The 23,326-nt window shown below is 47.6% G+C and overlaps 1 protein-coding gene across 1 annotated transcript in view; it reads left to right on the top strand.

Moving 5' to 3' along the window:
- EDA (ectodysplasin A) overlaps positions 1-23,326 on the top strand; it is a gene marked incomplete at its 5' end in the record, with an annotated part of 72,292 nt that overhangs the window by 36,391 nt on the left and 12,575 nt on the right. The window contains 2 exons of the mRNA XM_082771097.1: positions 6,929-7,034; positions 22,842-22,871. Of these exons, the coding sequence (XP_082627223.1) occupies positions 6,929-7,034; positions 22,842-22,871 (136 nt within the window). The remainder of the gene's footprint in view (positions 1-6,928; positions 7,035-22,841; positions 22,872-23,326) is intronic.

Raw genomic sequence — 23,326 nt, forward strand, 5'->3', positions numbered from 1 at the left:
AGAAGCTGCCTTGATCAGCTGGCCAAAGCCTCTGGACTTGAAATAGCCGGAGGAACCACCGTGAGACAGTGTTTGGGTATTTGGTGAGGCATTTGGTGTGGTGAAGTAAGGTTTTATGTTGTAACCTGGGCAGTTGTTGCAGAGGTTTAATCAGGGTACGGCAATTCTGGAATTTGCTGTTTGTAGGGGATGGTGAGAAGGTGACCGGCTCGCTCTGGCCCCTTGGGAGAGGAGAAAAGCTTTGGTTTAGGTGATGGGGCTGTGTGTGGGGAGTGGGCTGGTGTTTGGATTCCTTTCATCTAGCCATCTACTGATGGGCAACTGAAAAATTAGAATACTGAATCTAGGTGCCAGTTGCCTTTTGTTCTGGAAGGATACCGGTTCTGGCAGAGCCACCTTTCTTTGAGGGTTTGGTTGTGCAGGGAAGTTTACGAGTTGCGTTAGAGCCGCTAATGAGCATTAATTCCCTGCGCCTGGCAGTTCGTAACAAGGCTCGAACTGATAACTGGCAATCAGACTTCATGTTCTGCGCTGAAAAATACAGTGGCTTTCCTGAGTAATGAAGTTAAAATACCAATAAAAACTTAGGAAAATATGCTCCCTCCTCTTTTATTGTTGTCTAATAACTTTATATTACCACAGTGCCTAGAAGACCCAAGAGCATGACTCACTGGGCTCGTATTTAAAAACTGTGATTGCGCAGCCCTCCTCTGAACGGCTTTTCAACCAACCTAAGGACAGAAATGCTCAGCAGATCGAGAGGAAGCGCCTCAAACCAGCTCCTGAGGTGTGATGGTGACACGGGGATGGCCGTGCCCGTATCCAGCCCAGGGGCAGTGCTCAGTCCCCGTGTCAGCACAAACAGCCCGAGTTGCTTCGGGTGAGCTCAGTAGCATTCCTCGAGCATTTATCCCCTGGGTAGGAAATGGAGATTATAGAATTCCTTTGCCTCGTAGCTTTGGGAGGCAAAAACTTTTAAAGTTCACTGTCGAGTCTAAAAACCTCAGCGAGGATGCTTACGTGCAGATTAGAATGAGGGGGAATTGTGTTTCTCTTTGCCTTTTTTTTTTTTTTTTCTGTCAATTCAAAGCTGATGTTTTGTGCCTCCGGGACCTCGGGCTGCAGTGTGAATAGCTGGCAAGAAGCGCGACCCGGCTGGCATTGGGAGCGAAAGGGAGGAAGGCTGACGGGGAGCGATGAGAGAGATGAAGCAATCGGGGCGAGAAGAGTTATGGGCGAGCTGGAAGGAGGGGATGATACTTGAGCCTTCGCGCAGCAGAAAAGCCAGCGGAGGGATTTAGGAGGACAGCGTGTAGCCCGGCTCCGATCCCCTGGAAAGGAAGGAGCCGAGTAGCTGAGCTGGGCTGAAAGCACGAGGTGTGGAGGAGGCAGATGGGCGACCAGGGCTGTGGCTTTGGGCACTGTCGCTCGCTGCTCTCCCCACGCTCTGGCTCAGGCTATAGATCGCGTTACAGCAGCTTTGCACCCAGAGCTGTGGCTTGTCTCACCAGCGAGATGTATAAATTTCTGTCGTGTTTTGTCATGTTGAAATGTGGGTTGTTTACTCTTTCACTTCTTGCATTTTTCTAAGAAAAAGGAACGATGACAAAAGCGAGGCTGGAAATATGTTGAATGGCTTTTTCGGCAAAACAAAGCTACCCCCAAAACTTCTTTCTAGCCTGTTTGAACATAAATAATCTACTTAGTATTTTACACCACGTGTTACCACAGGCAAATTTCTGATGTAGGACAATGGGGCTAATATTCAAGTAGCTGTTATTCGAACCACAACCTCCGACTGCTGAACTTCAGAGCGCCAGAAAAACAACAGCATTGCTTGCAAGGAATGTCTCTGAAGAGCTTAGTTTGCTTATTCATCTCCTCACACGAACGATATCCAAAATTACAAATGAATGAGGGAATTTGATTTTAACAGCACCATTAAACAATCATGTAAGAAGACAAATTCATTCTTTCTCAGTAGTGCTTTAAGCTAATGTGCTGTAGGAGAGCATGAGGTTTTTGATTAGATCTAAAGCTGGCTGCTCTCGCTCTCCCATTATTAATTGGAAGCAAACTTGGTAATGCAGCATGCAGATGAGTCTTTTGTTGGTGTTTTTCAAAGTAATGAATATACTCGGAAACACTTCTCAAGAATGTGCTTCTCGCTGCAGAGCCAACGCAGAGCAGCTCAGTTCTGTAATGCTTTTTTTTGGTTCCTTTAAAGCGCTCCTCTTGACCCATAACCTCACCTTTCAGCTGCTTTCCAGCCATGCCACACCACCACCAAAGTTATATCTCCTCATTTCCAAGCCGTTAGACTGTTTGAAACACGTTCCCTTGGTGTCCAGTGGGTCCTCGTTCCCCTGCCAGGTGTGTCTGAGGGCTGTGTATGTCAAGGTGTTTGCAGAGAGGTGCAATTGAGTATGCAAATCTTACCAATTAATTTAGCATCCCAGCATTGCTTTATTATTATTATTATTGCCTGTAATTTGTATATTCAGCCATAACTCCATGGCACATCTGAGTTTCATATCCAGCTTCCTATTTCATGGCTCCTTTACATCTATATACACGATATATTTGTATATATATGTATGAAATAAAGCATCTTCATTCCTACTTATGCAGAGCGAGGCACGTCCTTCCTTACAAAGCAGACTCACTTCTCGGTGACTGCAGGCTGCAGTGCCCTGGCAATTCCTATTGTGTTCTCTTGCCATTCCAGAGCATTCTTGTTCAGCATTTCCAGAGAGGGTTCTGCATGTCGCTGCAGAGCAAGCCAGTGCTTTTGTGTGCATGTCTTTGTTGTTCTTTATTTTGCTGACAGAAACCAAGGTATCTCTGATTCATTCTGGTAAGGCATGCTTTCGCTATTGTTTCGCAGGTTATTTTGAGGTATGTTTTCCCCCAGGGTTTTTCCTCGCTTCGCTTTTTGACCTTTTAGCATCCTACAAGCGATCTTCTTGATTAAACGTAGCAAGTCCTAATGGGTTTACATGGTGTTTCTCAAATGAGGGTAATTTGAGGACTTCAGATTGACGTGGGGAGGGAAGTGGTGATTGTTCCAGACTTCGAGGTGCCCATGGCATAACTGCATGGGATAAAACAGCATTTCTCCACCCCACTCCCCCAGGAGGGGAGCCCACAGACACGTCCTGGTTGCTCGTCACGTTGGGCAGACACGTGAAGGGTTATTTTCAGCAACATCTGTGTTGTAGCGCTGTCCTAGGGACCATTTTGCTGGAGGTAATTTCTCCTCCTGCATCCGTCCCATCCGCCTGGCTGTGCTGTATTTCACGAGATGGGTGGCAAACATCTGCGGGCTGTGCTGCGCGAAGCCTCTCGTGCTGTGGACACACACAACAACAGGAGAGTAGACAAGGTTAATTCGTGACAACATGCAACCTCGCCTCCAGAGCGAAAGCTGCAGAGGCCAAGAGCCGTGAGCTGCTCTGGTCATCAGACCTCCGGGGTGGCGAATGGAAAGAGCATCGCTGGCTCCCCGGCGCGGTGCAGCTGCGTGGGGACCAAACCAAATTCCCACCCCTGAGGGCCGTGGGCTGCGGAGCATCCCCAGCTGCAGCCTGAGAGCAGCGAGGTGGGGAGATTTGATGCCATAATTTGCATTACTGACATTGCAGAGGGAGTCCCCAGGACAAACTCCTCCGTTCGTCTTGGTACCGGCAGCCTGAGCTTGGAGGACGCGTGGTTGCTCCTCCAAGAAAGCCTGCTTTCACTGGGATTGTTCTCAGACACTGTGTGCTCAGAGCTGGTGTGGTCACAGCCCCTGTCTTAAGCTAGCTCTATTATTTTTCTGAGTAAGTGGTTTATTCGTTTCCCTCACTGTCATTTATCTTTTTGACTTGGCCTGATTAGAAAGACAGAGTTTAATGGTTAGATCTACTTGTAGCCAAGACTAGGTGTCACAGCTGGTTCCCACTGCTCCGTAGGCACCGTTTGGGTTTGCGTTGTATTCACTGAATATTTGAATTTATGAGGCTATCTTTTGATTTTTTTATTATTATATTTTTTTAATCTAAGATTTCACATTGAAAGTAATGCTTATCAGAGCATGCTTGAGCCATGATATTAGAATTTGGTGGTGGAAGGGTATTTTGATGAACTGCACTGGGAAATAAACATATTGTGGCAGTCTCTTGTGTTTCTCCTTCTGAGATTAAAATTAAATGGCTTTGCCCAGGTTATGAAAAGCTTTCTGGTCAAGAAATTTTGCTTCACTGGGAAACAAAACCCCCAGTCAAAATGAAAAACCAAGGCATTTCAGCCATTCTGAGTCCTTATAATTTTTTTTTTCAGGTGAAACTCTTATCTAGATTGTTCCAAGCATGTTGAAAGCTTTGTTTCTTTAAAGCATGAGAGTGTGGCATATGAGAAGCCTGCTTATACCTGTCAGGAAAAAAAAAAAATAAATATATATATATATATAAAAATGGCCCTGCTGCATTTATCAATAATCTTTGTGACAAAACAGAGCTATGGAGATCGAGGGAGCCCCGAAATGTCTGCAGCCCTCTGTGTCCCCTGCTGGGTGTTGAATTAACACAGGTTTACAGAGCCAGCAGGCTTCAGCAAAGGTTGGTTGGAGCCCTTTGTGCTCCCCAGCCGTGAGGTGATCTCTGCAGGCGCAGCCGGGCGTCGGGCGAGCTCCATTTGATGCTGCAGCGTTTCAAAACTCTGGATGTCATACTGAGATTGTGTTCACAATAGCAGGGAAATGAAACATGTTTGTTTTGAAACGATTAGTGCTGTGCCATTACAAAACCTCCTTGGGATGAGGGCTGTCATTTGTAGCCTTAGCTCTGCCAGCAGCTGTGCCACTCGCTTGCAGGGTTCCTGGGCGCAGGTCCCCGCGTGCTGCTCTTACCGTGGCAGGGCTTTTATTTCATCGTGCTCTGCAGAGCCCAAACCAGATAGCCAGGGAACCATGGCATTCAAAAGCGGCGCTGATGAATTCGTTGGCCTTTTGACCTGACCTACAAAGTAATTTGTTGCTTCAGTTCGTTTTACAGCACTTGGGCACGCTTGGAGCCGCTGGGCTGGGGAGGCGCAGCAGGATTTCTGCCCGTCCCTCGCACAGGAGGCAGATGCCAGCTCTTTCGCTGGGCTGGTGTGTTGATCTCTGGGCTCTGTGGCTGGATGGGCTTTGCTTTGCTCTCCGTTTTCTCTGCTCTGCTATCAAGCCTCTCTTTTGGGAGCTTTTCACTGGCTGCAACACCCATGCAAAGAGTTTGCAGCCCCCTGGGCGTCATCCCGGCTGCCCGAGCGGCCTCTCTGTGCCTCTGCTGGCGGCTGGGGGCCAGATCCTGCCCGTCCCCAACCTGCCAGCTGCAGAAATAAATAGAAACACGTGCTGTGAAGGCAGGAATTTAAAGTGCAGGAGGTTTTGAATCAGGGTTTAGGAGCTGTAACGCCAGCATCGGCTGCATCCACGACTCTGTCGGTGCCAACACGCTGACCCAGTAAGTTCAGCCAGTTCTCCCCTTTGTCCTTCAGACCCCTTTTGTGTGCTGCTGCCTGGAGGTGACACGTCCACAAACAAGGAGAAAGGAGGAGGGCAATGACAATTTTAAATGGGTTTTACAGTTTTCCTTCAGAAAAGCTAATGCTTGCGGATTCCCACCTGCCGACAGCGCTGCTTTTCCCTCTTCGGCTCTTTCAGACCCAGCTAGGAAACGAGTGGTGCAAGGCACAGCCCGAGCAGGTGGGTTTGCTGAGCCCACCTCCTGCCGGGGCAGGATCCGGCCCCTCCTGCAGCCCTCTGCAGCTCGCAGGCGGTGTGCGAGCAAAGGGGAGGGCCAGGGCTGGGTGCACATCGGGAGCAGAGAGGCCTTTAATGATCGTAGCGGGGACTTTTATGACCTGCAGCTTCACAAGCCACTCTTTTAACTGGTAGTCCATGAAAGGAGTTTATTCTCCTCTGCTATTTAAAGGATGCTTTTGATGCCGTGGTTTTGTTCTCGGGGCAGTGTCAGGGTTGATAACCTTTGGAGCTGCTTTTTGAAGCCTGTTCGTTCTTCCCTGAGGTGGGCGTGCATGCATTTGGTGCGGGTAGGTATTTGGGAATCAAATACCCGCCATCAAGTTTATTCAGCACAAAAAAAAAAAAAGAAAACCCCATCCTGGTGAAGCTGCCCAGGTTCCTGGTGGGTGCAGCAGCAGGCAGAACGGGAGCATTTGGCTCCTCCTGCCTTCATCTGGTGTGAAATCTCTGATTTTATGGAGTGGAAATACCTGGGGAAGTGCCCCGGGCAACGAGCCGCCTCGTAGCTGGGAGGGCTGGGGAGGCTTCTGAGCCGAAACCCAAGTTTCGGGGTTGGGATGTGTGTTTAATAACTGTCAAAGAGTTTTTAATGCAGCGACTATTTTTCATGAATAGGAGGTCGCTACATAAAATGTTTGCCTCTTGGCAAAAACCGTGTTATAAAGATGTACTTGCTCTAGGTTTAAAGTGTTAATTATGTGGTATACTGAATTGGATTTAAAGGTCCCTGAAGACCTTTGAATCTCAGTAGCTAATGAGGCTTACAGAAGAGGGCTTGAGAGAGAAAAACTTACTGGCAGTGAGTAATACTGGTGAAAGAGCTCCAGGATTGAGCAAGTTTTACAGAGGATAATTAGCAAGGATTGCATCAGCGTTTGGGGCTTGTGCTGATCTCCAGCTCCATCTTCCATGATCTGCATGTCAGTGGCAGCCGGCTGCGGGCACCGAGGTGGTTTTCGTTGGGTTACCAAACCAGAGGGTGATAGAAATGACTTTTCTGGTGCAGCTCAGCCGCCCGGTTGGGATGGGCCAGGCGTCTGTATGCTGCTGCCACGCGTCCATCCTGCTGCTGCTGGGCTTGGCAGAGCCTGGCCTTCGGGCCGTCCACTGCCACGATGCTTAACCGTGTCCTTGTTCTTCCAGCTGGCCTTGCTGAACTTCTTTCACCCTGAGGAAAAGCTGCACGTTGGAGAGGAAGGGAGACGTGTCCGGCGGAATAAAAGGAGTAAAGGCAGCGAGGGGCCCGATGGTGAGTGTCACTCTGTTCCTTGCTGCTGTGCCTGGCACTTTCGCACTCGTAATCAGGAGGCTGACCTTTTTTTTCTGATCGTGGTTATGTGCAGAGTTCCGTATGTAGGGGGAGGAAAAAAAAGTGTCATCTGTGGCTTATAATTGTCTCTATATAATTTTGATTGCCTTCAAGATTATTAGTTCCAGCAGTCCTTTTTTCTACAACTGGAGCTCCAGTGAGCTTGCACAAATCAGTGCTACTCAGTACTCTTGTCGTTAGCTCTTCTTCTCCAATAGTGAGGCTCTGTGCTCATTCAAGCTAATAATTTGTACTTGTACACCTGTATTTGTTGCTCTATTCAGCTGTTTTAGATGAATACAACCAGACCTTCTGGTTGGGTTTGGAGGTGGTATCTGAGGGTGCCTCCTCTGCAAGGACCATCCTGTCACCTGCTCCTTGATGGGATGAGATATTTTTTGTTGTTGTTTTGTGTTTTTTTTTTAAGTGTTTTAATCTTCAATCTGGAAGGCTCTGGGAGGTGGAGCCCATTCCTGCTGTCGACCATTCCTGCACTCGACCACATCTTTCAGCAGAAATGCTGCTACTGCTGCTACCCTTACCCTAGCATCAGGAGCTGGTATGTGAAACAGGACAGAAATCAGAGTAAGAGGTGCGTTAGGGCAGATTTAGAACAACCACAGCTTACCGACAGCCGGCCCAGCCGCCAGATCACGTTGCCCCCATCAGACAGGGTCTGCCGAGCAGCAGCAGAAACATGCGCTCCGCTCGGCTCTGCCTTGGCACTGGCTGACAGCGAGCAGCGAGGCTGCCTCGCGTGAAGTAGAGCAAGAAGTAATTAAGGAGTGGTCTGTGCGTGGCTCGGTGCCTGCTAAGCTTGTCAAGTCCTGACGGCGTTTATAAACTTCTCAGCCCGCGTTAGTTTTCCCCCCCTCGGCTTCCAGGCTCGGTGAGCTCCCCATCCTCCCCTCGCAGTTTCGCAGTGGCGAACGCTCTGCGGTGGCTCCGCTCCAAGAAATAGCTTCATGAAACTCCCAGGATTCCTCCTCCCCGAAACGCTGACAAGTATGATGCATTTGGTACAGACTCACTGAGTGATTCCAGCTCGGTGTGGTCCAGCATCCTCAGCGTCGGTGTCGGCCTGATGCTCAGATGGCTCGGGGAGGATCCGGAGCCTTTTGCAGCGACTCCTCGAAATCCATTCCAGCGTCTTCGCGAGGCGCTTGTGCGAGTAGCAAGTTTCCACTCGATGGGAACCGTGTAAATTCAGTGCTGCCGGCAGATGTCTGGTGGAATTAGCCTCGTCCGTTAGGCTGGCTGAGCACCGGCTTCGTACTGACAGATGTGCAGAGAGTCGTGGTGCTGTGAGAAGGAGCTGCTGAAAGCCGCTGGACCAACGGGGGCTTTTCTCCTCCGTGCTGTGCCTAAGAGAAAGCGTGCGCTGCCTTTGTGACACCTCGGCAGCCCCCGTGCCTGTCCCACATCCACTCCATGTTCCCTGAACGCACCAGGGCTGAATCATTCCAGCAATCTAGCGCGGTTCCACCAATTATTATTATTATTTTTTTTTTATAAGTTGTTTTTTGACCGTGAAAGGTAATGGGGATGGGCAGAAGTGCCCCAGTGACAGGTTGTTCTCCTGCTGACAAGAGCAGGATGGGCTGTGCTGGCAGGCGGCTGCTCAGTGTTTGGCCATCTCAGTTTTATGAGGGAGGGAGGCATTTAACAAGTGTAAGCTGTCAGGGTAGGGATTGTTCTTGTAACAACCATAAAATCAGTAAACAAACAACAGAGCTTTCTTCCCTGTGTGACTCCTGGGGTTTGTTTTAGGTTTGCGTGCAGGAATCTGTTTTTCAGAGAAGGCAAATGAATCCTTAATACACACACACACAAATAAATGATTGTTACGGTATTGATAACGCCGCTTGCTTCATGAGTTTTACAAAGGAAAAGCTGATCAGATCTTTGATCTCCAAAGAGCCTCCTGAAGATAAAAGTGGATGCACTGTAACTTCCCAGAAGGAAGGAGATGTGCTTTCCACTTGAGGCCTCGCTAATATTTGTCTGGAATTAATTTTACCAACTTTCAAGTCCCTTCACACATGCAGCGAAAGGCTGGGGCGATGCGACGTGTGAGAAGCCGTGGCTGCAGGGAGGCTGCGAGGCCTCGCTGGGTGCCTGCTGGGGTCCTCACCAGCCTTTCCCAACAAAGCGATGGGCTGGATGGTGTGTCGATGTCAACGATACTCTGGGTCTTTTCCTAAAAGTTCGGGTTCTTTTAGGAAAAGGAGCTTGGGCAGCGAAAAGGGCGTTTTGAGGAGGGCTCAGACGGGTCCCATCCCCTTCCCCAGGGTGGGAGGTTGGGGGCCGCCGGCGGTGAGCCCGGTGTGCCGCCTCTGTGCTGCTTTCTGAAAAAGCCCACAAAAAGCTGTGTGCAGCAGGGCAAGGCCATCAATCACGCCCCGCCACTGACAAACACGGCTTGAGTGCTCCGAGGGCTCCTCCTCGGCGGACTGCTCACTTGTCATGTTTTACGAGCGTGTTTGCTTAATTTTTTGTTTGCGCCCCTCCGTGCGCGGTGCCCTGGAACCGCCTGAACAAAGCCGGGGTCGTGTCCTGGGAGGAGCAGGAGGCTCCTCGTGCCTGGCCCCACGGCTCGCCCCGCTCCTGCTCGCCCTTTGCCGGCTGCCAGCCGTGCCGTGCCGCGCCGTGCCGCGCCGTGTCGCTTCGCCAGGGGCCAGCGGCATTAACGGGAGGCTGGTGCCTGCCCCAGCCCCGAGGAGCGCAGATCGTGTTTCAAGCCAGCTTCCTCTACATGCCTCCAAAACCAACGTTTGCACAGCTTTTAAAGCTGCTCCAATTCCTTTCGACTTCTCAAGGCGCGGGGTTAGCCTCTTTACGGCTCCAGTTTATGGCGCTCCGCGTTACCGGCTCCACCTGCCGCTTAACTTGCCCTAGTTCACTAAAACTTGACCCTCTCCGATGTCTCTCTCTTTATTTTCCTCTTTGTGCCCTCCTTCCTTTTTGTCTCGGTGTATTTATGCTGCTGTGGAACCGCTGTAGCTCCCAGATTAACAAATCATTCTGGAGCTGGTAATTAGCAACAGTTGTGCTAAAAGGAACCATCAAGAATGTTAAATTAGTCCACTTTTAAATAAACTGTGTATGAAATGTTAGATCTCTATTCCCAGAGCAACAGTAAAAATGCTGCTGGCTCTTTGCTAACAAAGCCAAAATATGGGAGTAGCATGGTTGTAACTACAGAGACAATTCCGTGCTCTTGAGGTTATAAATAATGACAGAACATTTACAAAGCAGATGTCAATAGGACTCTTTAAAAAACATTGTTTTAAAAAAACTAGTTTCTTTTTCTCCTACTTTCATCTCTGTTCCCAGTTAGATCCCTGCAGTGCCGCTTTCCTGGTTTGTTTGGTTTTTGCTTCTCGGTTTGGGGTTGGTTTTTTTGTTGGTTTTTTTTTTTTTTCTCCCTTCCTAGGTTTTTTCATATTGAGCTTGGTGAGAAACATAAATGATTGTTATCCATTCTTTGATTTGGAGCATGGCAGCTGGAAAGAGGCTGAGCAGATGGCTGTCCTTAAGCTGACAACAATTTGGTTCCTACTACTTTGGCAGTCCTTACTGCTGAGGAAAGTCCTTGATGAGAACTCACTGCTTTTAGCGCTGTGAATGGTTTCTGCTGAACCAAAAATTCGGTTCCTTTCACCGGGATGGCAGCAGCTCGAGAAGAGCCCCGCTTTTACCTGGTGCTGGGGGAACAGCGCGCTGGGGCTCCCCTGGGTGCCGGCGGGGTTTTGGCTGCAGGTAGCTGGCCCCGAGCCCCCCACCCCATAGGGACAGGCACCTGCGGCTGCCCCCGTCCCCACGTCCCCTCCTGTGGGGTCGCGCTGGCGGTGCAGCCGGGTTTTTTTTTTTTGTACGGATCACAATAGCGACCTTTCCTGCTCGCTTCCTCTGCTTTGGAAAGGGAAGATACATCCCTCCGACTCCAGAGCCCAGAACAATCGGTTCCTTTGTGTCGGCCCCGTGCAATTCCCCAAAGTCCAGGAATTCTCAGAAACACAGATGTATTAAGGGCGATAGAGCCTTATTGTGCTCAGAAACCATGGTGATGAGCACTCAATAAATAAAGAACATTTCCTGGATACTGGAGCGGAGGAGACAGTCCCAAGGAAAGGCTCACCAGAAAATACTCACTCTTCTCTGATTTTTCCCCCCCAAGAATTTCTCTCTGATTTCCCCCAAAATGGCAGAAGGGAGGAATTAAGATATGTTGCAATAGATTTTTCATTCTTCGTGTACAAGGACCGTGACATCACTGCCAGTATTTTTTATGACTGTGGCTAAAACTAAGACCCCAGCTCATTTACAGATCCTTACCTACGTGATACACCGAGGTTTATTATAATAAGGTGGGCTGTTTGTCTAAGGTCCCTTATCTTGGGCACTTTCCGTCCATGAAGACACATTGATAAAAACGTAGGAAACTAATTTTAGACCCTGGTCTTGTGTCTGTGCTTGTTTCTAACCGCTGTTTCCACAGAGACGGATCCAGAGAAGCTTAACAACTGTCTGAAAAATCAGAATGAGTTCAGGTCACGGTTTTCAGCTCTCTTACTTAACGCTAGTGGCAGATTAATACCAAGTCATTTCTGGAAACAAGTGAAAATAAAGGGGAAAAATACATTCCAGGGGGTCTTCTTGCTCCAGGTGTAACTTGTAAAAGAGTGTATTTTTAGGCAGCTGAAATGTTTTCAGCTTATCCTTGGCTCAAACCACTCCAAATTAATTTCTTTAATCCTGAAATCACTTTGAAGCCAAATTTGCTGCAGTGTCTGTTAACAGTCTTTGCTGAAGCCCGGCTTGGGACACCGTAGGGAGTCATTTTCCATGCAGAAGCATGATGGGGTGTGGGTGCAGACGGAGTCCGGATTTCTTCTTGAACTCTGCTGGTACGCAGCTACCCCAGGAGCCTTCCCTTCCACTTCTGACCTGGCTTGTTGCAGAAGCCCTGCTTCCTTACTCTTAATATTCCTAACGATGGGATGGGGTTGATAAGTTCCATTCACAGAGCTTCCTTGGGGTGTGTTTGTCCTTCTGGCACCTCCCCATTTGTCTCCTGTCCGCTTTGCATGAGCTGGGTGGACCGCCAGGGAAAGGTGTGGGGATGCTGAGGGTGCTTGGAAGGCTCGAGAAGGAATCCCCTGGTCAGAACTCCACCCAGATTGCGTTTTCAGATCCTTGTGCTAATTGAGCCTTGTCCTGATGGATCCTTAGTGCCTGACCCAATGTTGTGTGCTGCTGCAGTAGGCTTTGCTGAAACTCGACCTAAACTTTTCAACTTCTTTTAAAACTCCATGCTGAGCAGGGTCCAACATCATTAGAAGTGACTGGGGATTCCATCTGAATTCCACTTGTGGAACCGGGCCTTCTCTTAATGCCTCCGGTCAGATGCTGACTTTTTCAGAATCTCAGTTTCTCCTGTTACAAAACATGGTGCGGGCTAATGAGACGAGAACAGATGTCACAGCAAGGCAGGAATGCGATCGCATCTGAGCTGTGCGCATCTGGACCATGGATGCCCTGTACCAGGCATTATAAATGCTCGACGAGACTGGTAGGTGGTGATTTCTTTCCCACAGTACGAGAGAGGCTCCATTGTCTGTCTTACTGAAGTATTTGCAGCTGAGCTTTGATTTCTGTGCATAAACCGGCTCGCTGGCCACATCCACAAGTACTTTGCAGGCAGACACAAGTTTGCTCAGCACATGCTCCGAGCGCATCTGGTCGCCGATCAGCTCTGACACAAAAGCTGGGGGACTGGTGCCGAGTCGGGGCGTGCAGACCTTCCCAAACGGCCAGGGCTTGGGGTTCAGGCTCAGCGTCCTGCTGCAGCAATTCCAGGGTATCTGCCTTGGGCAGATCCTGGGCAGAATAACCCTATTTTCTGTCCGTGGCAGCAAGGGCGTGACCGAATGGCCAAACCCAGAGCTGCTGCTCTGGTGACGGGAATTGTGAAGTTGTCTTCAGTTGTGGCCTGTCTGGGCGCTCAATAAAACTCCGCTCAGTTAGGGTAGACCAGATACATTAACCATAAAAAAAAGAAAAGTGCTGTTGCACAAAGCTAAAGAACACCACCACCGAGAAGCTCTTTGGGGAAAAAGTTGCGAATGAGGCACGATAATTCCCTGTTTTCATTAGGGCTTTGTTAGCCATGATGTATAGCAACATTGTTGGACTCATAACCGATCTCGTTAACACGAGCAGGATTCGGTTAAGTACGTTAATCTGTTTGCAGTGATGTGAATGGGTAAACTCGAGGGTTGGCAGAGCCAAGAGCAGCTCCCAGTGTCACAGCGGCTGCAAGGACGGGGCCACGCAAAAGGCACAGGCTTCCCAGAGAGCGGTCTCTGTCCCTTGGATTTCTTTAAGGCTGCTTTTCAGATTCATACGGCTCCAAGTGCACGTTTGTCTTTAGATATAGGTCCCATGCTATTCGGCGTAATTAAACCATCAGATTGCAGGCAGCTGTTCACTGCTGCAGAGGTTTGCAATCCAATTAGCCAGAATTACATGCAGCAGGAAGAAAAACATGTCAGCCTGTGCAGAGATGAGATAGCTGAGTAGATTTCCTCACACCTGCCCTTGATTCCTTGTGGATGGCTGTAGCGGGGAGGCATGCGTTTAAAATCTCCAGCAAACAATTTCGGAGAGTCTTTAATACGCTCGGTTAAAACCTTGCTGCAGCGCCACTTGGGAATCATTTCTACTGGAATTCATGACATATGTTAGTTGTTTATCTTAGTGGGATATGACTTAAAATGTCAGAGTGTTTTGTGTTAAGCAACAACCGAATAAAACAAACAAAATAAAAACACAGCTGTAATACTACGCTTTAAATTGTTGAATTCAAATATGCGGTATTGATAAAGTAAGCAATAGGGTGCAGCGCTGTATAGAAAAATAAGCCTTGTGGGTCCAGCCAGCAAGACAAGAAAAAGCCTTTAGATACTTGAAATAGAAATAGTAATGCTGTTTGTCAGCTCTGCTGTAAAGATCCAGCTTTTGGAATCCAACCTAAGTGCCTGAAGGAAAACAAAAGGCACATCATATTCTTCTTCCATAGCCAGTGAGAGTGCGGAAAATGAAATATGATGGCCACAGGTTCTGGTGTGAACCCCAGGAACTTGGCTGGGACTGATTATGTGGGAACGGAGCTAAGAAGGGTGGAGATTTATGTTTGATTGTTTTTTTCTTTTTGGGTTTTTTTTTTTTTTTTTTTGAAAAGTCAGTGCAATGTTACTTTGCCAGCAACAGTGGCTCTGGAGTTAATTGGGAGCAGGATTTTGTCTTTGTTCATGAACACATTTGCGCTGCGATGTGCTTGCACCTAGTCAGTGGAGACTGGATTTAAAGGAAAAAAAGGCAACCCTTCATGTTACCAGGAGGCTGTCCTGAGGTCTTGCCTCATCTAAGTAATACATACACACATGCAAGGGTAGAGCCCAGTGCCACCTCAGCTCTTGCCAGCCATCTCTGGGGCCTCTCTTGCCTCAGATCGAAGATTGAGGGATTTCGTTTCAGTTTGCTGAAATTTTTCATTTTTTCAAGCGCAATAATGAACATGAGAACCTTCAGGATAATGAAACATTTGGCTTTCAGCTATTCTTGTGGCGTGGTTTCAAGGGCTATCTCAAACTCTTCAGTGGTTCAGCATAGCCCGGTGCTGCCCATGGAGCTGTCATGCGTCAGCCCGTGCCTGTCCCCATGGAATGGAGCAGACCCCGGGAGGTCACCAGATCCCTTCAATGCGTGAGCACAATTACATTCATCCTAATCCTTTTCCCCCATCCAACTGGTGCAGAGGGTGTCGACAGGGTGCTGCTCAACAGGGTGCCTTTACCTGGGCAAATGAAACAGGTTTTTGCCTGATGCTCTCCTAGGTCTGTCCCTTGTTCTCCCACTTCAGTTAGACCATCTTGAACTGCTGTAACTAAAGATTTTTCTCCCTTTAATATGATTAAAGACCGATATAAATTACACCACAACTGCCTGGCTTTATTAGCCAGTATCACTGTATTTCTGCGTTAACTGTCCTCACATTCCTTATGAACTTGACCGAGTTATTCCCCATTGTGAAGAGCCCTGTTTCTTAATCATCAAACCAGGCAGAAATCTCTCTGAAGTATTGGCAGGAGAAAAAAACAATGGCAGCAACAACAAAAAACCTGTTACGTGATGAGATGTCTCATAGTCTGAAGCTGTCTGAGGCAGAGGGATTGTGGCTCTCTGGCATCTAGTGTCGCTCCAGGGACTCGAGAGACGGGGCTGGAATGAGCTGTGCCTTCTCCATTTGTTTTCAGCCCGATAGGCTTGCGTTGGGGTCTGGTGCAGGGGATCAGAGGGATGGGGAGGGAGCAGGCTGCTGATCCGTGGAGCTCCTGGAGCAGAATCGGATCATCTGGATAGCACATGGACGTAGGCTTGTCCTTTGACAGATTGCTCGGAGGAGAAGAGCAGTGAGGTAGCAGAAAGCCTTTTTCATACCTCATTTACCACAAGAGAAATGATCTTCAGCCTTTGGTGTTGGTGCACAAGCTCTTCTCAGACCCTGCTGGCCAAGCAGCAGAGTCCCAGAAGTGTCGGGGGAGACCTCCGTGTGGGATACTTCCCCTGGAGACATATGGAGACATGGGAAAAGTCCTTAAAGGAGATGAAGAATAGCCTTAAAAGTGCATGTAGCCAAGGGAGTGCCTCAGAAGAGCACAAAGAGCTGCAAAATCCCCATGATCTCCCAGGCTTGAGGAAACTGGTTTGAGCATTGGGCACTTAAGTTCAGCGCCAGGGTGGGGTATCAGAAACCATGGCAGCTCTGAGTTGGTGCCGAGCCAGCCTTGGGCACTTGGCAGCCCACAACTGCAGAACAAGACAGGGTGCTGCTGTCTTTTAAGCTAAGATTCCTGAAATTCGGGGCTTAATGTTCTAACGCGTGCAGTGAAAGGCGGTGAAGGTGGAGCGGCGGCCGTTAGATGAAGGACGCTGTCCTGTGGGGGGCCATCGTGGAGTGTCTCAAAGAAGTAACGAGGAAAAGACAATGAAGGGTGACTGTGTCCATGCATGAATTTTGAAGAGTTCAAAACAAAATTGGAACAAAAGCAGAGAGAGAGGCAACAATGGTGGTTGAGAATAACTGCATGGCCCAGGGCTCTGCCTTACATGCTTATACATCAAACGGCACAGTTTCATCCTTTTATTCTCCCTCCACTTTGTACAATAAGCTCCCCTCTCAGTTGTGCAGCATGCTCAGTGTATTTGGATTTATTGAAATCAGTACTGGCCTCGTACCTGCGACATCCCATCCCTAGCTGGGATTCAGCCGCTCTGCCTGTGGCTGCTGACAGCATCTTTCCTCCACACTTAGCAGGAGCCCGCCCTTCCTCATCCCACCCCCCCAAAAAGCACTCTGCCAAGGCATACCAGACACTCGGAGTAGCACATGATGTGTTTTACTTCTGGGACGTTTTCCTAGATCTATAATTCATCGTATTTTCTGGAGTAATCATATCAATAGGAGCTGCTCCTCAAGATCTGCTGCCTTGTTCTCTGGAATTGGTGAAGAAGCACTTTCTTTTTAGGAGAAGGGAAAAATTCATCTTGTTTCAGTATTTGTATCACCGACTGATATTTCAGTAGGGTCCAAGAAGCTTTCATCTGGCTAGACCAAATTTCCTGAAAATGTTGAAAACATATTGGTTCCAAACCTCCCCAAAAACCACATGTTCTAGATTAAGCATGTGTTTGGGAGCTAACATCCTTCTTTCCCCAACTCCACCATAGTCTGGCATTAATAACGCTGCACTTAAAAATATTTGAAAAGCCTTGCATATCTCGTACCCATGTGAGTGAAGTAAATATCATTACACGCCTTCTGTAAATGAAACGACCAAGCTTTAGTGGACTTAGTCAGTCCACTTTTAAGTGGACTTTTTGATCTTGCCCATGGAGACAACATATCAAAGAATGTAATGGATTCTTCATCGCTTGAAATCTTACTCTCAGAAGTAACGCTTGAGCTTCTCTTTCTGTCTCCCCTCCCCCAAGTAAATAAATAAATAAATAAATTAGTCAAATAGGGTTAGGGGAGCTGATGGGAAGGCTCAGTGGGTCAGACTTCTTTATCACTTCATCATCACAGTGGTTCCTTCTGGTCCTAACACCTGTGGGAGCTGACAGTGCTGGTTAATGCCCGGCTGTAGGTCAGGATTTTACTGCTTTGTCCTTTTTTTTTTGAGGGGGAAGCTCCAAGTGGCAGAGAACTTCTTCTGGGGGAGATGGGCACTTTCACAGCTAGAAGGCGCTTGCTGTCAGAGCAAATACTGAAAAAAAAAAGAAAAATACTTTGCACAAACTTCCATAGCTGTTGAGAGCAGTGGTCATTAAACCTGATGTTCTTCTTCCAGCTACAGCCAGAAGCTCACACTTCAAAGAAAAAGCTGCAGGTTTTTTTGGTAGTGCACAAAGAGAGAGAGTTTTGAAAAAGTGCATATTAGATCAGTCACGTAGATTCCCTGATACCATCTTCAGAATCCGATGGTTGTTGTGAAAGTAGCTGTGGGCTTAATGATTTCAACGAGTGGTAGCATTGCACTTTATAAACGAGTGAGAAGCGATGAGACGTTTCTGGGAGACTCTGTGGTGTTATGAATCACCGAGATTTTGTGTCCGATTCTGTCTGCGCCCTCGGAGGAGGGTAATTTCTCATATCCCAGAGGCAGAGCGGTGATGGTAGTGTGGATACGGTTTGGTTATATCATCCAGTCCCACAGATTCCCCAAAGCAGAGCTGTGCTTAGGTGAGGAGACGGGTGATATGCTGACTGGAGTAACTCAGTGCTCAGAAATAGGACAGGAACGTCGTACTGATCCTGGCGAGCAGTGAAAACAGCAAATTCGGGAAGTGGGTTGGCACTGCCTGCAGAGGACGTGGTGGTTTTTGCAGCGCACCTCCCTGCGACTGCTTCCCAAGGTGAGCACCTTGAAGACATCAGCGGATGTCTTTGTTCTGAATTTGATGCGGATGTTGCTCGAAGGCGGTAGTGGCGCTCGCTGGCTTTTTCTGCTCCTGACAACTGCGAATTTGAGCAAGTTCAGCAGCTTGCCTAGGTACTCGCCCTTTGTTTGATGGTTTTCTATAATGGTCAGCCCTTTATAGGTTTTATATAAAATAAAAGTAATTACAAAGATCTGTTCCCGTCAATAAAACCAGTTTGAACTGTTTTGAAAGAATTTAAACTATTTCTTGTTAATCCACACACACAACTAATAAGTGAACGCAGGTTTTTTTTTTAGTGTGCTATTTATATCGGCACATGTCCTAAAGAAGTTTTTGATATTTTTGTATTTATAGTAAATCATAGCAGTGTGTAGCATGCAGAAAGTAAAATCAGGGGGGAAAAAAAGTAAACTCTCTTAATCTTTATAAGCGAAAACATGTCATATGTAATATCCTTGGGTTGCATCACCATCTGTTTTTTTTCTGAAGCCCTTGGAAATTACCCAGCAGATGTTAGGGCTGCAGGAGCAGAGGGCCAGAGCTGTTTCCCTGAAGCATCCATAGATATCTTCTGCTGCTTGCAGGTGCTGTTGTACACAACAGCAGCTCGTCTGTGGCAATTATTTTCATTAGCTTAGGTACGAAGTTTGCTGGCTTGCTGCTAGCACTGACGAAAGCAGCAATGCTGCTGGGAGAAGTGGCTTGGCATTGCCTCAAGCCTCCCCCTCCCGCGGGCGCCCAGCTGCTGTCGCTGTGGGCAGAAGGCTGCGAGGGTGGGAGCTGTGTGTGGGTTGGGGTTTTTTGTTATCGTTTGGAGCTGCCTTCTTCTGCTTGTAACTTTCCCTCAGAGTTTGCCACTGCTGCTCTTTCTATGTTCCCTCCTGTTCTGTGAGCTGACCTTTCCTTTTCTGAACAGATGTGGAAAAGCAGCTTTGGGATGGGGATGGGTCTTGAAGGCTCTTTGAAGCCAGGGTCCTCAGCAGCCCAGTGCACAGCGTTGTCACTCTGACACCATTTCTGGTGGGGCAAATCTCATCCTGCACTGGAGATGTCATTGGGCAGGTGATAGAGCTGGCGGGGCCTATTACAGCCAAGGCTGAGGAGCCTTTTTCTAAAGGAAATGCAGTGAAAGAGATGATAAATGTTAAAAGCAGATCAGGTGGCTAACTTAACCGTTTTAAGTTAGGGCAGCAGCCTGCTTCGTAGTTTTCTAATTATGGCTTTCAATATCATTAGGCAAAAATAACCTTGCTACTTCCCAAAGGGACCGATGAGTTTGTGAGACTCAGGCAGTGCCTCGTGATGCTGGGGGCCCGCTCTGAGCCAAAAGATCCCATCCAAACCTGTGCTCACTGCATGCAGACTGTGTCCTCCTCAGCTCCGGCTGAAGAGCTCCACCATACAGCAGAAATCTTGATTATTCCCTGTGTATATATAATTTATAGGGCTGCCCAATTTGCATGACTCAGTCTCATCCCGTGCTTATTACTGTGTCCTTCAAAGCCACGCAGCCTCTCCTCTGATATCCCAGTTCTCTTCCGTATTAGCGGTTCTTGTCAACTTTCTTTCCTGTGCAAAAGAAAGCTGAAATGAAGGATTAAACGGAGCTGAGAGTTCCTTCAAGGAAGGATTAGAGCATAAGCATGAATATAATTTCAGATGAAAGGGAAGTAAAGAAGGGGATAGACTTCCCTACATCTTGGGGTCTGGTTTGACCTCGAGCACAAGCAGAAAGCATGCGGACAGGAGGCAGAGGAGAGGTGGGATTTTTAGGAAGAAATGTAAAAGTAGAGCACAAGCACCTATGGAGAAAAAACAAACTATGCTGTGGTGATGGTGGCGTTTAATACCAGCAGGCAAGACCACAAGCTTGATCTCTGCTAAGGACGTGCCAGATAGTGAAAGGAGCTCATGAGGAGCAGAGGTGATGTCAGAAAATTGCAGAAAAGCAAACTAAAGGTTATTTACATAAATAAGGCAAAATAGCTACTGGGGAGCAACTGGCCGGTCGATTTACTCTCCAGTCCAACGTGTACAAGGATCTGAGACCCGGGAGGGTGAGGTGGGAGTAGCAGTGCGGGACGAGGCTCCAGCCAAAACCCTGCTTAATTTGTACGGTAATTAACCTGCTCCCTCGATTAGCGGATAACCAGAGGGGGATATGCCTAAAGTATCGCAGCACTTAACAGACTTTATTGTTTAAATACTGGGGAGTGGCCTCCGAAGAGTACAGCAGACAGGACTTTTTTTTTTCCTCTGCACATGTGTTGGGCCAGCGAGTATCTAGAGTCTTTCAAGTCCTGTGCCTCGGCACCTTGCGTGTGGAAGGGAACACACATCTGATATTTTGGTGGAGCTCTTCTTTCCAGCCTCAGTGAGAGACTTTGTTACCGTTTTAGAATAAATTCCGAAAAGTTTGCCATTTTGAGCAAAAATGAGGAAAATTCGGTCTTCTGGTGCATCAGATGAACCTCGTGGCTCTCTCTACAATTAAATTATCCATCCCCTCCTATTGGGAGATGAACAGATGCAAACCCCCGAGACTCAGAAGCTCCCAAGTCTAATAATATTGTGTTTTTTCATGTCAGAAGTATTTTTGTGTTTGTCGAAAGATTCACTTGCACAGCCGTAACATCTCTCTCTGCCGTGCCTGGAACAGATGCGTGTGTTGTAATATAGACTGTGAACATTGACATCACATGTGGTTCTCATTCCTCCCATTCATCTTTGAAGCTAATTGGTTCCATCCATTTCAAATGTGTTTGGCTCGCCGCAGCTATTTGTACTTTCACTCTGGTTATAGCGCTAATGGTGTGATATATATAACATGAAATAAACTCTCGTGACTCCAAGGTCTGAAGAGACACATACACAGCACTTGCATTTCGCTTGCTGCGTTGTTTTATTTTAAATGATGTCCCCAGACAGTTTTTTTCGTTTCACTGAAAATGTTATTAACTAGCTGGTGCCCGCAGGGATCGCCAGCGGGGTCGTGGCGAGTTCTGCATCGCGGGAAGTTTCAGAGCTCAGAAGGGGCAGAGAAACCCATCGGTGTTTGCAGAACATGACAGATTGTACAGTTGGTCCTGATGGTTGGCTTCAGCGTTTCTTCCCAGCAGGATGCTGGTACGGGCATTGCAGGACAATACACGGGTTTCTATCTTCATGATTCTTAATATTCCGAACGTAAGAATTAGTTTAAAAATAAAAAAATAATAACAAACAGTAAATAAGTAGAGGTAATAAAATAGATAACAGCATAAATTTCCCATGATCCAACATCATAATCGAATATTCCTGCTGGAAAGGCAGGAATGAGGTTACTGGGTACTTCTCTGGTCCTTCTCTCATCTGTCTCCTACTTAGGGAACATGGCACTTCTGTGCTTGTTTGCAGTTTGGCTTTCCCTACCACTGCTGACTCGAAGCAGCCTCGCTGCCGTCCATTCCTAGAAGTTATGCAGTTCCTTCACCCACAGCTGGGCTTGCTCAGCACTCGGTGCTGGGATGCTTGTGTCCCCAGCACAGGTGCCCCTTTCCCAGCAGGTACGAGCACACCAGGGACTGGAGCTGGACGTGGCTGGGGCATTAATTTTTTGCCTTCCCGGGTCTAATTAGCTATTGGCCTGAACAGAAATTAAAAATTGAACTTTTCACATCTATGTTGAAACCGGAAAAGAGGTGCAAATCAGAGTATTGTACACATTTCTTTTAGCTAAAGGTGAGTTCAGTCTTTGGTGCATTTAGGGATTTGACTGACAAATTGTGAGCAAGTATTTGGGGATTCTTGCAGTTTATTTCCATCACATGATTAATTTTCAAGGAAGCAGTGGAACATGTTTCACACTTCAACTTCTGCTCAAGGCATCATGTAGTTTCTCAGCTTACCTATAAATATTTCCACTTCTTGCTAGGGAGGTTTGTATTCCCATTGATTAACAGTTTATAGTAATTATTTGCTTCTTTTTTAAATCATATATTTATTTTTTTTAAACAACACTGTTTGCAAGTACTTGGGCCACTGCTTTCAGCTGAGCTCTGAGCCCTGTTACCTTTCTTCTAACCTGTCCTCATCGGGAAGTTCAATGTGCCAATTTTAAATTTTAATCTGTGTGACTTCAAGCTAGCGTGGTTTTAGCAAACCTGCTCTCTGCTGGTTTTGCAGCTTCCCAACTGCAGGTGTAGGTGGAGTTCAGGGGAATTTTCAGGGCCCTGAATGGCCAGACCTGGATGTGGCTGCGACGGGCTCCGTCCTGGCACCTCAGGGGCCCTTGGGACTGACTCTCCCTGCCAGGTGTCCACTGTGTCTGAAGTACGGGGACAGTCCGTGTGCTGCTGCACGGGCTATAAATGCGTCCATTGTCTGCTTGAAAAATAATCAAATAATGTGCTGTGTATGGGTCACATTCAGAAATGGGTTCTGCTAAGTCTGAGGGTTTCTGCTGTCTGAAAGCTTGGAGTGCAGTACTGGTATTGGCAACTTCACTGGCCATGTACAGCAAATCTCTGTGCAGAGATCTGAGCAGCATCGCAGCCGAGCTGGAAGTAAGATGGAATCTGAATAAAATATCTGGTGAGAAGCAAAAAGCTCTACATCTTTGTCTTACTGGTTTTCTCACCAATTTTGCTCCAGCATCGCAGCGACACCCTTCTTGCTAAGTGGTTATTGATGGGGGAGGTTATGTAAGATGAAATGATCACCGAGTCTCAAGTTTTCTTTTTTTTTTTTCCTTTGCAGGTCCAAGTTCAGTTAAAAACAAGAAAAAGGGTAAGTTTGAGTTTTAATTTAATTTTACTTCAATGGCCCCTTGCTGTGCCTGTGTAAGACTGCCCCAGCTATGAATTCTCTTTAACCAATACGAATGAGAAAAGCAATGAGGCGTTCAGCCCTCAGCAAATAGCGAGGATTAACGCAGCGTGTGTTGATAAAACAGGCTGTGTGCTGCTCCTACAAGCCCTTACTGCTACGGCAGGATTGCATTCCCCAGCAGCAGCAGCGAGGGGTTACAGATATTTATTGAAGCCGTCTTTAAGAGCTGAGGGAAGTTAATTGCACTGTATAGGAGTAATTCCAAAGGTGCCGTAATTAAATAGTGGAGCTGTCGTGTACCAGCGATGGCGAGCTGCGTGCTGGTAGCACAGCCATCTTTGCTGGAGCAGCTTTAGTTTTCTTCTCTCTTCTGCCATGGATCTTGCTGCAGGTTGGTGTCTACTTCCAACTCA

This window comes from Aythya marila (genome assembly GCF_965140915.1).
Source record: "Aythya marila genome assembly, chromosome: 13".
Classification (NCBI taxonomy): domain Eukaryota; kingdom Metazoa; phylum Chordata; class Aves; order Anseriformes; family Anatidae; genus Aythya; species Aythya marila.